Source organism: Euphorbia lathyris, chromosome 3 (genome assembly GCF_963576675.1).
Source record: "Euphorbia lathyris chromosome 3, ddEupLath1.1, whole genome shotgun sequence".
NCBI lineage: Eukaryota > Viridiplantae > Streptophyta > Magnoliopsida > Malpighiales > Euphorbiaceae > Euphorbia > Euphorbia lathyris.
The window spans coordinates 90,811,806-90,826,550 of record NC_088912.1 but is presented as its reverse complement, the minus strand read 5'-3'; the positions used below and the strand labels follow the sequence as shown (position 1 = coordinate 90,826,550).

At 31.4% G+C, this 14,745-nt stretch overlaps 1 protein-coding gene across 1 annotated transcript; it reads right to left on the bottom strand.

Moving 5' to 3' along the window:
• Window positions 1–528: 528 nt before the first annotated feature.
• Window positions 529–5,251, bottom strand: LOC136223370 (uncharacterized). The gene is made up of 7 exons (XM_066011317.1): window positions 4,963–5,251; window positions 3,542–3,955; window positions 3,390–3,442; window positions 2,276–2,313; window positions 1,807–2,125; window positions 1,385–1,689; window positions 529–1,309 (listed from the first exon to the last, which is right to left on the bottom strand). Exons 1-7 carry the CDS (start codon window positions 4,973–4,975, stop codon window positions 730–732), a joined length of 1,722 nt encoding a protein of 573 aa, XP_065867389.1. The 5' UTR covers window positions 4,976–5,251; the 3' UTR covers window positions 529–729.
• Between the last annotated feature and the right edge of the window lie 9,494 nt (window positions 5,252–14,745).

Below are 14,745 nucleotides of genomic sequence, written 5' to 3'. Positions count from 1 at the left end.
TTTGGTTTTGGTTATTGTATATAATACCAAAATATATTTTAAGAATAATATTTATAATTTTACTTAGATATTTAATATATTTTAATATCAATATACTACTCATATTTTTCATATTTATTATACTTTTTTAATTTCATAAATTTTTAATTATTGTAATAAATATTTCTTAACTTGGTTTAAAAAGTGATACATATCAATATATAATTGATGATTGCCAATGAGGGTTGGTTCGAGTGGTAAGGCGTTGAATTTTGAAGATGTCTCGTTAGCTTTTTAAACTTGTTTCAAACCTAGATTTAAAATATTTTTTAGCTCTTACCTATCTAAAATTTTATCATTTAGACTATAATCTATTATGTGATCACATTTGATTCTTGACTTATGCTAATTGGTGAAATTTTACCTGATTTAGATGGAGACTACAACACCGTTATTCCCCAAATAAGTTACATCAACTTTGCAAATTTCTTGATTTGTCTAGCAGTTCGCATGCAAGATTGATAGTTTCAACTTTCAACAGCATATTTACTTACACAACAAAATCTTTGACATATAATTAACAAAACTTTATGATATTCATCCTCAACCACAGATTATCAATACTGCTTTTAAGTATGCAATATTAACCAAAAATGTTTCTGATTTACTATAGAAGTGTTAAATACATCCACTATGCTACAACACAAAACTAACAGCCAGAAATAGCCAACTCTAAGGTCTGAGTTACCACTAATCGCCCTCCGTCACTTCCACGAGTCTTCCACGAACCCATTTCTTGGTCGCAGCAATCGACTTAGAAGCCGACTCATCCTTCACAAGTCGACCATTTGGCAGAGGACTACTTTCCGGTGTAACACTCCCATTTAGTTCCACCTGATCATGTTTCTTTGGTGAACTCGACTGCTCCATAAGACTCTCCAAATGAATCGCTGCTGGCAAACTATATCCGTTATAGCTCGATGGGAGCATTCCGTTCTCACCGTTCAGTAATGATAAGTTGGTTAAGTTGAGATCCTCATCTTTACTTGATGCATGAATCTTGGTTCCATTTGCTTCTTTCGATCCCGTTTGAGTAGCAGTTCCATTGCTTAATTCTATTTCCTGCTGCACCTGATCAACCGGTTCAGCTGAGGCAAGAGGGTCCGTGTCATTCTTCGATGTGATATCCTCACTATCCGTTGATTCGAGCAATTGAATTGCTTCCGCTATTAACTTTCTGGTTTCTATGAGGGAGGCTCGAGCAATAGGGCTCTTTGTCGCAGCAAACTCAAGGGCTTCAGCAGCCTTCTCAGCTTCGTCTATTAATAACCTGCAGCACGCAACATAAAGTAAGGATAGTTTCTCGATTTCTCAACTCATGCTTCTTCATTTTCGGTATTCTAACCTTGCTCTTTCAATGGCTTCAGTTTTCTGGGTTTCTGTGGCAGTTCTTTGTGCTTTGATGTTCTTTAACATCTGCAATTTTGATTTCGCCATAGGATCTTTATACACTGGCGCCTTACTTCTCGGCCTCACTATCTGGATTGAGCTTGTAATATCATTTCCGGTCAAATTGTTTACATTGCTGCTTCTCTTTGTTGGTTCCCGTTTCTTCGGTTGTACACTCGGTCTTCGTCTTGGTCTCCTTCCTTCTCCAACTGGTGATCCATGAAATTTAGAAAGTGCAGAACAAACTCGCTGCCGGTATTCCTATCACCATAACATAAATGAAGGGGAAAAAACAGCTTATAAGAATTTGCAAGCTTCAAAACATCAGATTTTACAGTCCAAAAAACAAAATAAAGACAAGCTTCAAAAGACACTTACCGGATCAGCCCATTTGGCAGCAATGGCTTCAGCAATTTTTCTTCTTTGCTCAGGTGACTTTGGTGCTCTCTTGCTACCTTTTGGCCTCGGCGCTGTTTTCCTGTGTTCAATACTCTCTACCCATTCAATCTCAAGTTTTTCACTTAAGATTTTGTAGGAATCCCATTGCATCTCTTCCTCGCCAACATAGCCTCGTCTCGAAGCATCTGCAATCAAGTTCTGCCACTCATAATAACAAGTTTCCTGCACAATTAATTTCTCACGGCGTTTTCTCCACGTTGATCGCACTGCCACCCCAATTTTTGATCTTGTCTCTTCACTGTAAGATGATTATGCATAGTAATGAAATTTTTTCGTTATTTTGGTAAAACTGTAAAATCCAAAGATCAGAAATTAAGACTTCTCAGAACTTCAAATTAAAAAAAAAAAAAAAAAAAAAAAATTGTTCAGATGAAACTGTGGGACCCACCTCTGAGAATGTCCAAGGTTGGCCAACTTCATCCTTACCTGCATACCAAAATTTTGCAATGAAAATGAATAATTTCCTTCTGATTCAATCATAAATAACGGGGAGTTCGTTGAACTTCCTCATTTTCAGCATATCATAAAACATCTTGAGCAGCTCAACTAATCTAAACTCCTCTTGATTACTCCACCAATTTCATCAAGATCAGGACCACTTTATGCAGACGAATTTACAGCTCAGAGAATTAACATTTACTGTAATATCGATCAAAACATCGCTGAAATACTTTGAAACCATTGTTTAGATGCAAACTAATAGCTACAAGTTAATAAATAAGCATCAGATTTAGAGAGTTTCAGCAAGGCGAAATCACTGCAGTGCTAAAGCATTGATAAGAGGATGTTGTGCAGGCTTTTCCGGTACTACTTACCGATAGAACACTTCATGAACTAGGGAATAGGATAAATTGAACTAAAGGCTAATTTAGGAATTAAGGGACATGTTATCTATATGATTGTATATGATATATAATGCAAGAAAAATGATAATCGTGGCGTAATAGTCAGGTTATTTCTGTAAATCGTATTATCGTGTCACCCCTAGGTGAGAGGCAAGAGAGGTAGGAAGACTTATGTTTGTTGTTCTGCATTAATGCAATAGGCTCTACTCGGTTGGGTAGAGAGGGAATTAGGAATTCCTGAGCGGATTCGAGTTTAATCTCAATTCGTTCTATCTAAGTTTTTTTTTCGACTACTCTTTATTTGCAATTCTTCAAGATTGTTCTTTTCTAGTTACTAGATAGATAAAGAATTATCAATGAGCTCTATTGCTCTATTTTACCGTGTTTGTGTGTTTACAACGTTGTTGTCGTGTGACTGAGAGGTCATGGGTTCGAGTCTTAGGAGCGGCCTCTTGTCAAAAAAAATTGGCAGGGGAAGGCTTGCTCCCAGTACACCCTTGTGGTGGGACCCGGGGGATGCCTAATGCACCGGGCCGCCCTTTGTGTGTTTACAACAAACTTCACCTAAGCTTGTTTCCTAATAAGATTGGTTCTAAATATACCAGACATATTACCCCATTCTAAGGAATTCGTAAAAAAATTCTTACATGACATCACCTTAGGGTTCTGCATTGCAAGCTTTGTTCTTTCTCTAATCTTCCGGAGGGTTTCTGCAAACGGAACACGGTACATACACATATTAACAAATAAGTGATTAAAAAAGCACATAAATGAAGAATGAAGTGCACAGAAACATAGCTAACACTTACCAGGACTATGCTTCCTGCCTTTGTTCCATGGTGTGTTTCCTTTATTTGCTTTAGAAATCCTCGTCCGCCTTAGCAGTTCTTTCTCATCCACGTCCGATGTATCTTCACTTGAAGCCTTAGCCTCAGCCTGAGCCACTGAGACATCCGAATCAACTTCAAGCTGTGCATTTTTCTTGTAACCATCTTTTTTGTGAGTTGAAGACTTCGGTTCAAGAGTTGCAACAGCCTTTATTTGAAGCTTCGTCCTCTTCCAAGAATTCGGGTTTTTAGGGAAATGAAACGATTTCCATATGGATACAGGACTCTTCTCATCCCCAAAGGTAAAAGGACTTGAAAAAACTTTACAATGAATAAGGAATTGAGCCCTTAATGGACTCAAGTGATTTTGCAAGGAAGCTTGAGATGTAGCAATATCTACAAACATTAGCAGAACAGACCTTTCAGATAACTGTGAAAGAGTCCAATAATTGTACTATCAATTTCTCACAAAACAACCTGCTAGACACGGCCCATTTGATACCATTATCATTTTTATATCATTGATATTCGTTATTTATGATCATTTGGAATGGGAAAATTACACCTACAGCCACTCAACTTTGTCACTACCAACATGATGGTCACTAAACTTCAAAACCGGTCATAAAAGTCACTTAACTTTGCACATTACAAACTTAGAGGTCTTTTATGAAAGTAAGGACCTCAAAACGACCAGGGACGGCCTCAAAATGGAAAAGCCAAAGAATTAAAGTTGTTTAAAACCACTTACGTTCAATTTTCCAAATCAACATTTTCGAAGATTTATCTCACTACTAAAAACCACTTTACCTCTGCTAACTAAACAATGCCTAAATGACATTAAAACCCAAATGTTCAAGAATTAAAATTACTTATAATATCATTTCCATCGGCTTTCCAATAGAAGGTTACCTGCTATCGAAGTGGTCAAAGGTAAACTTATTTTTATGTTAGTACAAGTTAAAGTTGAATGACTTTTATATCAGGTATTGGTTTTGAAGTTGATTGACCATTATATTGGACAAAATTGAGTGACCATGAGTATAATCTACACCATTTGAAATATATAAATAATATAAAACACGATTACGACATGATAACCCGTTTTGACACCCTATAATCCATCATTACAAGTGCAATTATTATAGTCCAGAAAAATGCAAATAAAATTCAAGAATGGCACCTTCTACAAGGAGCTGAAAACTAAATTCAAATAGACAACAAAAACAAAGTTCATTTCTTATACTGCATAACTGGAAAATTAGAAAATTGAACTTCCTTCACTTGGGTTTCATGTTAACATAGCTATATGCAAACAGACACAATGCAACAGAGTAAAAATTGCAGCTCCAAAACAGAAGTAAACAAGCATAACCCTTTAAGAAGGGGAAAAGAAAGAGTACCTAATAAAGGCATTGATTAGAGCTCATTCAGCTAGAATCACAACAAATTATCTGAAATTTCAGCCAGCCATTTCAAGTTCAAGCCCTATTCTTTCACTTCTTAGGTTAAAAACACCATAGAAAGGTACTCTGTTTCTGAAAGAGAAAGATAGAATCTTTTGTGGGTTTTCAGGGTTTAGAAGGAAAAGTGAAGCTAAGATACAGAATATGGAAAGGAGGAGAAAGAAGGGAGCCACACACACCACACCAGAGAGCAGTAGCAGAGGTCAAGATAACGAATTTGGAAACGACGTTCGATGAAGCCCATAAGCCATAGCCGTAAACCTCTTGCACGGAGAGATATTTTAGGTTAGTGGGCTTTGTCTGTTTACACATAAATGAAGCCCAAAAGCCCAATAGAATCACTGACTAATTAGGCTTAAAGATGTCCAAACAGATTATCGTGGCGTGATATTTTTTTTTATAGTCGTACAGTTTTTCATTTCGATACTTGTTAGACACCTTTTAGATGGTTATCCAATTAAATCTTTTTATATATATTAGGAATCCAACCCGAGATCTAGATTAAACAATTTAAGTGAATCACTAAGCTTACATTTTTAAAAATGTCAAAACGGGTAACGGTTTTGTAATTGTGTTATATAAATATTTATGGGTTTAATATATCAAGGCCTCCTATATTTATCTAAGATAAGATAAGATTATGTGATTGGCTTTATAAACATTATTAATGTCTCATTTACCCTTAAATTTACTTAAAATATCTTATTAATCCTAAAGTCCACATGACATAATAATTAGAGATTTAGACAAGTTAAAATATTTATATTTTAAAAAAGTCTAAAAATTTAATATATTATTATTACCACTTTAGCAATAAGTTGTTTTAAACAAATTCAAGGGATTAATAGATTTTTGTAACAAGTTTCAGTTTGGGATGAGACATATTTAAAGTTTGGGATAATCTGAATAAGCACCTAAACTCTTGATGCATTAAACCTTTATATATTGGGTAAATGATTTATTAGTCCCTTACTTTTTATCCAATACACTGTTTAGTCCTCTTATTTTGAAAAACACATTTTAAGGTCTCTGTCTTTTACCAATATTAACTCTTTGATCCTTTTATCTATTTTTTTTAGACTTGTAATCGTTATATTTTAACATAAACAGATAGATATAAAATAACAAAGTAATATGGTCAACTTGTATTGTACTGTGGTTGTCCTAAAAGCTAAGATATGTCGGTTAAAAATCTAAAAAAAATATATAAAAGGACCGCAATATTAATATTGGCAAAAGATAGAAACCTTAAAGTGTGTTTTCAAAATAGGGGACTAAACAGTGTGTTAGGTAAAAACTAGAGGACTAATAAATTATTTACCCTTATATATTTTATATAATTATATATAAAAATACAAAAATAAATCTTATTTTGGGTGATTTATAAAAACAGTCTTTATAGTTTAGAAGTTTACAGTTGAGCGAAATAATTTTATTAAAATTAATCTTTAAGTTGATAAATTTCATTCAAATAAAATGAAGTTTCACCTTTATAAAGTAGAATTCGAACTTCAATATTGATCCTCGGTACATTCTACCACATAACGTTGTAATCGAGTTTAGTTTTGGCCTGCTCCGGTTCACCTTGTCAAAAAATTGACAATCTCAAGCTCAACATTCTGTTTATGAATTGCTCGCAAGCTTGTTTATGAGTTTTGTTCAGTTTATGAACTTTGCTCGTGAACAACTTATTAATTATGTTCATTAATTATATGTATTTGAAATTATTTAACACAAAACATATAGTTTTAAAATCTACAAAACTAAAGTTTACGTCCCTTTATAAAAATATTATTACTAAAAAAGATAATTGAATCAAGTTTATTTAAAATGATGTTTATGAACATTATAATCATGAATTTATAATCGAACCATTTACAATCGAGCCGAATATAATCGAGCTTTTATTGAACCGAATATCAAACGACTCATAAGCGGCTCAACTTATATATAGCCCCAATTATCCTATGAACTTTCCTAGGAAAATAACATTATCTATGAGCGTGCTTTCACCACTGAAAACTGTCATCAAATGCCCTTAATTACACAAAATTATGATTCCAAATCCATCATTTTGTCTCTAAACCCTAAAATTAGGGCAAATCATTATAATTTGTGGAAATGCGCAAATGACTAAACTTGCGCCATAATTTCTTCTTCTTTATATATAAAATAATAAGAGAAATAATAGGGACACCTAAATGTGCAAATTAGGTTCCATACTTTACAAATTTGGTCCATTGATATTTGAATACCTAATTTTTTTTTTTATACCAAACAAATAGCTATAAATGTTTTGATCAACTAAACCTATAAGATATAGACCATAGCTTGCACACTTCGAGACAACATTCACTTTCATATTGTTGATTTTTTTTAATAATTAAAATTATTTTAATATATCTTAAAATACAAATTAGTTCTACTCCCTCTATATTGAAGAATAGATCAGTAAGTACATTTGATTTAAACTCAGAATCAGAATCAACATTTATTTATTATGTTTGGTTCAATTCGGAATGGGAATCGGAATTTATAAAATTGTTTGATTTTTAATGACCAAAACCAGAATTGGATTCCTTTTAAAATTGTTTAGGGGGCGTTTGGTTCACAAAAGGTAGGGGAAAAGGAATCAAGAAAATGAAACTAAAGGAATAACCATTAATTCCCCTATGTGTTTGGATATGTTTAGGAAAGGGAATGGGATAAAGGGAATCCAATTCCCTAGAAGGCATGGGGTAATGGCTTAACCTAAAGTGGGGTAATGGCTTAACCTAAAGTGGGTAAAGGGAATGAGTTTTTTTTTTTGTAAACAAACAAGAACAAATGGAATTAAACCCTCTCATTCTCATTTCCATTTCTAAAGACCCCAAACCAAACGCCCCCTTAATTCTTTCATGTTGGAATTGAAATTAATCAAATATTTATAAAAATATTTTATTAAATAATAATAGTAACTTCAATATAAAAAATCAAATCATCCTAAAAATAGATGTTTTAGGACCAAAAATAAAAAATAAACGCAGTTATATAATGTCTTCCAAAAATAAAATTCAAATAATTCAATTATTCTAGGTATAGATGATCATGTAAGAGGATAAAGAAGACTAATTTTATATTATCTCTTAAGGTATGGTGGAGCTTGATAGAAAGCTCTTAATTTATTTTGTTCAACGGTGAGAATATCTGCAGCTTGTAATGCCTCAACACTTGTAAAACATTCAATTTGAAGTAAAAACATTCCAACATCGTATTGCTTTTGTTGGCTATTTTTTGTTCACGTACCAAACATTTATCATAGTACCAAGATGTGTGTTCATATTTTCCATAAAACTATTTAAATTGGAAGAAACATTTTGAAATGTAGCAACCGTGGTAGATTCTTGAGATTCCTTAGGCTTAGTCATCATTTGCTTCCTTGATCTCTTAAGTTTAGAATGAGGTTTCGGCACTGATATTTCATCATCGTCTTTTGGTGTACACAATGGCATACATTATGGTTAAGAGCTTTAGCCATTTGAACCAATCCAAAAATACATTTTAATATAGTGACTAAAGAGTTTTGACCCGTCAAAATCCCCTTGGTCCCTTAACCGAACTAGCAATCCTTTTAAATTTTTAGCTCTCTTATGACTTTATCTTGCATCTCCCCTGTGCGTACACATTGTGATATTTTTTTAGAAGAAAAATTATTGTTTCATTCATAGAAAAAATAATAATGCATCTCAATATATGTAATTGAAAAACCAGAAGTACATCAGAGAAGTTTGAATCTGCATCTTCAATATCATAGATCGTGATAGAACAATAACAGACAATGCTTTAACTGTTTTTAACACAACGACGAGAAACACATGTTAATGATAATTATTTTAAATAGTAATTAGCACATATTATCGCCTAATTTGTAATCAGATGTAATTAAGTTAAATCAATTTGTTAGGATCAGATCGTTCAAATTCAAATTAGATTTGATCTATCATGTATAACAACTAGGTGGGTCTTTGTATTTATACTTTCTATTTTCAGCAAATCATAATCACGTGAAATACAACTATTATACATCTTTTCTTTTCATCTCACTTCTCTTTTCAACTATTATAACAATTAGATTTGATATAAATAGCTCGTAAGAGACCCATGATAAATAAAATCCATCTGAACCCCCACGTCTACAACCAGAAGGGGTCCAAAAGCCCATAAAGCGCATAAAAGTCTAGACTCGTATTACTACATCGAGTCATGCCCAGGAACGTCTGGTCTTTTTCACCAAAGCTCAAAACCTATAAATATCATTACTTTCATCTATGTAAGGGGTTCCATCTCTCTCTACTCTCTTACATTTTTCTAACTTGATCGTTGAAGTATACACATGAGACAATTTTCGACACAGAACATATCTATCCATAAATGTTTTACCGAAAATTGTCAACACCTCATCAATAGTGAGGTGAGCATGGAGGCAACCTAATTATTATTATTATTATTATAAAAATATGTTAATTGTTTTCTTAATTTAAAAATTAATGTTAGACTTAGAGTGTTACATAATAGGATCTTCAAATTATCTTGGACATAATAAGGAGAAAAAATATGATTATTTATGGCAAGAAATGTCAAAGGGAAGGCCATGATTAGCGACTTTCCCGGATGAATAATGGGGATTAGGTGCTATTTTTTATTTTATCTTTTTTTTTAATTATGTGTTAATTTAATTTATTGATAAAAAAATTTTAATAGAAATTGATAATTTTCTTTTAAAAAAGAGATGACGTAAGCTTTTCAATAAATCCTCATTCCTACCCTGTTTTTGCTTTAATTTTGCTTTAGATGTGTGATTAGAAAGAAATTATTCACCTTTTTTTTTATGAAAATTATTCACCCATCTTTATTAAATCTTTATACAAGAATATTATACATAATATATATGAAATATGTTTAGAATATAAAAAGAAGTTTTTGCTTTGATAACCCTAACAGTAATGGGTTGACGATCCCTATAGGTTGGGATAACAATTACCATCCCCAATCTATTCCGGAGAATGAGGATAATTTTCCTTTCCATCCCTAACCCTATAAAAATAGGTAATTGGGATTCCCCGACCCTAATGAGGCGGGACCCTATGGATATGAGTATCACCCGCTCCATTGACAAGTCTAATTAACAGAGATGATGAATAGGTTCTTAGTGATTTGAGGAGCCACAAAAAGACTGTTGAAGCTGATTTTTAACTCTTTCTCCTCAAATTTTAACTTAAAAGCCAAATTAAAAGACTGTTGGAGATGCTCAAATCAAAAAATTAATTTTATTTCACTACAATATTTATTTAATTAATTTTTTTCAGTTACTTCTTATTATTATTATTATTACTCTTTTTTTTTATGAAAATGTCTACATCTTCATTAAATATGAAAAGAACAAGAAACAAAAAAGGTAAAAAAACCTTACAAAATCCACAATGGGACGAGAACGAATACAATGAACATAAAAAGCCATAAAAGGTATGTCACACCCGACCCTAAACGACCTCAATCGGCATCGGGCGTGAAATGGAAAGATCATAATCAATACTTAGGAGTCTCCAATTTATCCAAATATCATTATATCACAATTGTAATACTAAAGTTCTAACCCTAATTCTAACAATAAGCAGCCAACTTCCAAACATCGCCTAAACGGTCGGTAACCTTCTTTATATCCTGTAATTTCTCACCTAAAAACATTAAAACATTTAAAAACGTGAGACAAAAATCTCAGTAAGAAACTATCAGCTATAAAAACCAACTTTACTTAACATAGCTACATATATACATTTATAAAGGGATTTAATCAAAACCTTAAAACGAATCAAAATAAATAAACGTTTCATCAAACCAATTCATAATCAAATAAATGTTTTATCAAACCAAAACCAACTCGTATTCAATCAAACGTAAAACCTTATATCAAAATCAATCATAACCGAAAACATAATCCAAATGAACTTAAAACATTGTATCCATCCTCGAGTTTCTCCCCTTAAGTATCAATCCATAACCACATATATAATCGAGACGTCTCTTAACATTGCCTATCCCATATGGTCTTACCCGACACTTCTTTGCCATACCCAATAGGTCTTTCAGACTGTGTACACAGGCCATGTCCCTCACTAAACATGGTCTTCAAATATAAAACCACCGATCCGGATAACTCTCGATGGATATAAAATCATAAAATCATAACGTGCTCAAATTTCCTTTCACAATCAAATTCCAAACTATTTCATAACCATAAATCATTTGGCTTCAATTAGCCCTTTTGTAAAAGTAACCACAGTTATTCAAAATATCAATCCTTAGTCAATAAAAATTCCAAAATTAATCAATCAAATTAAGCCTTAAATCAACATAATCAAGTAAAATCTGAAATTCACATAGAATCATAATCAATAGCTTCATTTGAACCGTAATTTTACAATAAAAAGCAAAATCATAAAAAACCCTAATTTTACAAAATTCCTGCATAACCCTAAAATATGAATTTCTGAAACTTCTTTGATTATATATATATCCATATACATAAAACTCAAAATATAGTTGATAGTTACTTACTGAGATTTTTGTCTCACGTTTTTAAATGTTTTAATGTTTTTAGGTGAGAAAGTACAGGATATAAAGAAGGTTACCGACCGTTTAGGCTATGTTTGGAAGTTGGCTGCTTATTGTTAGAATTAGGGTTAGAACTTTGGTATTACAATTGTGATATAATGATATTTGGATAAATTGGAGACTCCTAAGTATTGATTATGATCTTTCTATTTCACACCCGATGCCGATTGAGGTCGTTTAGGGTCGGGTGTGACAAGGTATAGAGCACACAGAAAAACAATAAAACATATACTTCATCGAAATCTTAATCCGCAAAAAAGCAACTGCAATCGAATCTTCATCATTTAGACCCTTACGAATATTTGGTTCTGAATCCTTTCTTTTGTTGCAACCATACAGATATATTGATCCACGTATAAAATAAATCGTTTCCGCTCTTGCTAAATTCGAAAAAGATATAAATAGCAGAACAATGGAGAGTAGATACAATGATTTCTTTCAAAAAAAAAAAAAAATACTCCATTTCTTTCCCCAAAAAAAAGTTACTTTATTATATAGTCACAGGACTAGTAATATTAATCTAGAATTGTCAAAAAAAAAAAAAAAATTGAAGATTATTCATTGATGGCTTTGCGGCCGACCTTCAAACTTATATTTCGTGTGGTTGCCAAAATGTAAATGATTTCCTCGTGCTTAAATAATTAATATCATTAATATCAAACTTCTACTTTTATTTTTGTTTCGATCCATTATATTAATTTTTGTTGCATGTATTCAAATAAATTGATTAATTAATAATATTAACAATAGAAGTAAAAGAACACAATAATAAAATTTATCAAATTTTTTTGCCATTACTCGTGGAATGATGAAAATCAAAATAAATTTCACTTTTTTTTTTTTTTGTTAATCATAGTATTAAATATTCATTTAAAAAAAGAGACTCCAAATTCAAAATTCAAAATGCAGCCATCTGCTCAAAGCATGTAATTGATAATCTATAATAAAATAATTGTAATTTAAATCTGACTTCAAATGAATATATTACTAGGATTTCTATAGATATTAATTTAATTTATAACCTTTTGTTTTTGGGGGACAGAGGTTTATGAAATTTGAATAATTATTTTAATAGGCTAAATTCATTGTGAGTTTGAATTTGAAAACTTGAGTCCATTTGGATATGTCTCCTTATTAGGAGATATAAAAGACAAAATAATAATAATAATAAAATAAACCTATTTATCTAGTCTACCTATAGTTATCATCAAAATGTTCAATATAATATAAGCTTTTGAATATTTAAAGATTCTGTTTATAATATTTTTGTTGATTATAGCTCAGCTACCCAAATATTAGATGCTGACTTTTAATTTATTTTTATATAAATTTAATTGAAAAATAAATAATTAAATATTTGTGCTTTATGCAACAAAGCTCTTTCTCAAACATTCTACTCCGATGCCACCTGTTCCGAATTGGATCATTACGTGACAATCACTCATATAGAGAGATAAACAACAACTATGCATAAAAGAAGAAAGAACAAAAAATCTATAAATAAAGAAAAAATACTAAATTTATCATAGTAGATGAATCAAAAGATTTATCTAATAAGAAAACAAAACAAAATCAAGAATGAGTATTTTCGAGCTAAAAACAGGGAAAAAAAACTAAAACACTTGAATGAAAAAGATGAGAGTTTTTTAACAGCTAGGTTTAGAGTCATGAATGTTTAGAATCAATTCATGATAGCAGTTTTATTTTGATACTTCACACTATAATATATTATTAACAAAATTATCAAAAGGCATTGTATCTATTTGGATCCCTAAATTAAAGTTTCAAAGTCAATTAAGATCATAAACTATCAAAATCATCAATCATGTGAACTAAGTAAAAATCATCAATTAAATCTTTATCTTATTCTAAAATATAGACAATAATAATCTATGTGTTGATTCAAAATAAGTCTAGGGAAGAAGTTCGGAAATAGTTCAACCGAATGATTTTCGATGAGACTTCAATTGATGATTTTTGTTTAGAATTGAGACTCAGTTAATGATTTTTAGTTAGTTCAGAGACTTGATTGATGATTTTTTTTATAATTTAAAGTTCGAATAAACTTTGAGACGTAAGTTTAGAGAGCCAAATGGATTTTCTGATCAAAATATGATTTCTTTATCCTTCAAAAAGAAATATGAATTCTTTAACGAACTCTGAATTGTTAACAATAGTAAAAAGGCTTAATACACAAATAACCCATGAACTTGGTCAAATGTTGCAACTGCCCCTTCTAATTTTCAATTGTAACAACTTACCTCTTAAACTTGTCCAATTGCAAAATATAACCCCAAATTGGGAATTTTTTTATCCCGTACTTGAAGCAACCGTAAAAATGTTTCTCTGGATTTGTATCACGCTAAAGATCTGATTATCACACTCCACGAGCGTTGCGGCTTTTGTATTTCACGTGTTTCTTCAATTGCAGTCCATATCAACAATTTGGGGTTATATTTTATAATTGGACAAGTTTGAGGGGTTATGTTTTACATTTGGACAAGTTTGAGGGGTAAGTTATTACAATTGAAAGTTGAAGGGGAGCAATTGCAACATTTGACCAAGTTCAGAGGGTTATTTATGTATTAGGTCTAGTAAAAACTATCAGATCGTGCAATTTTATCAGTATAGAATGATTTACAAGTGAATGATCAAAATGGTCTTTAATAATTTATAGTATTAGTTGACTTATTTCTTATCATCAACTCTCTAAAATCTGTCCATAAAAATATATTAAATTTAAGTATTTCATAAATTTTTTGGATCTGTAACAACTAAATACAAACTTAAATGTGAAATAAGAAGATGAAATAGACAATGCATGTGAATGGTATTATGCAAAGTAATGATGGAGAAGAAATAAGACATCAAATGCCATGATTCTGTTTCTGAGCATGACCCCAAGTACATTTTATCCTTTTATCGTCTTCTTTTATTTTATTAAATATAATTCCAAAAGTAGACATTTTTAAAAACTTACTATTTCTTTTTAAAATAGAAATTTAACACAGTGAAAATTCCAATTCAACCTTCTTCAAAAATGGTTCAAAATCAAAGCCACCAGAAGAA

Bases quoted from the DNA above. Each gene is read 5' to 3' on its own strand.
- LOC136223370 (XM_066011317.1), bottom strand. The intron at 2,126-2,275 runs GTGGGTCCCACA...ATCATCTTACAG, and splicing joins AACCTTGGACATTCTCAGAG to TGAAGAGACAAGATCAAAAA. The intron at 1,690-1,806 runs GTAAGTGTCTTT...TTATGGTGATAG, and splicing joins CTGCCAAATGGGCTGATCCG to GAATACCGGCAGCGAGTTTG.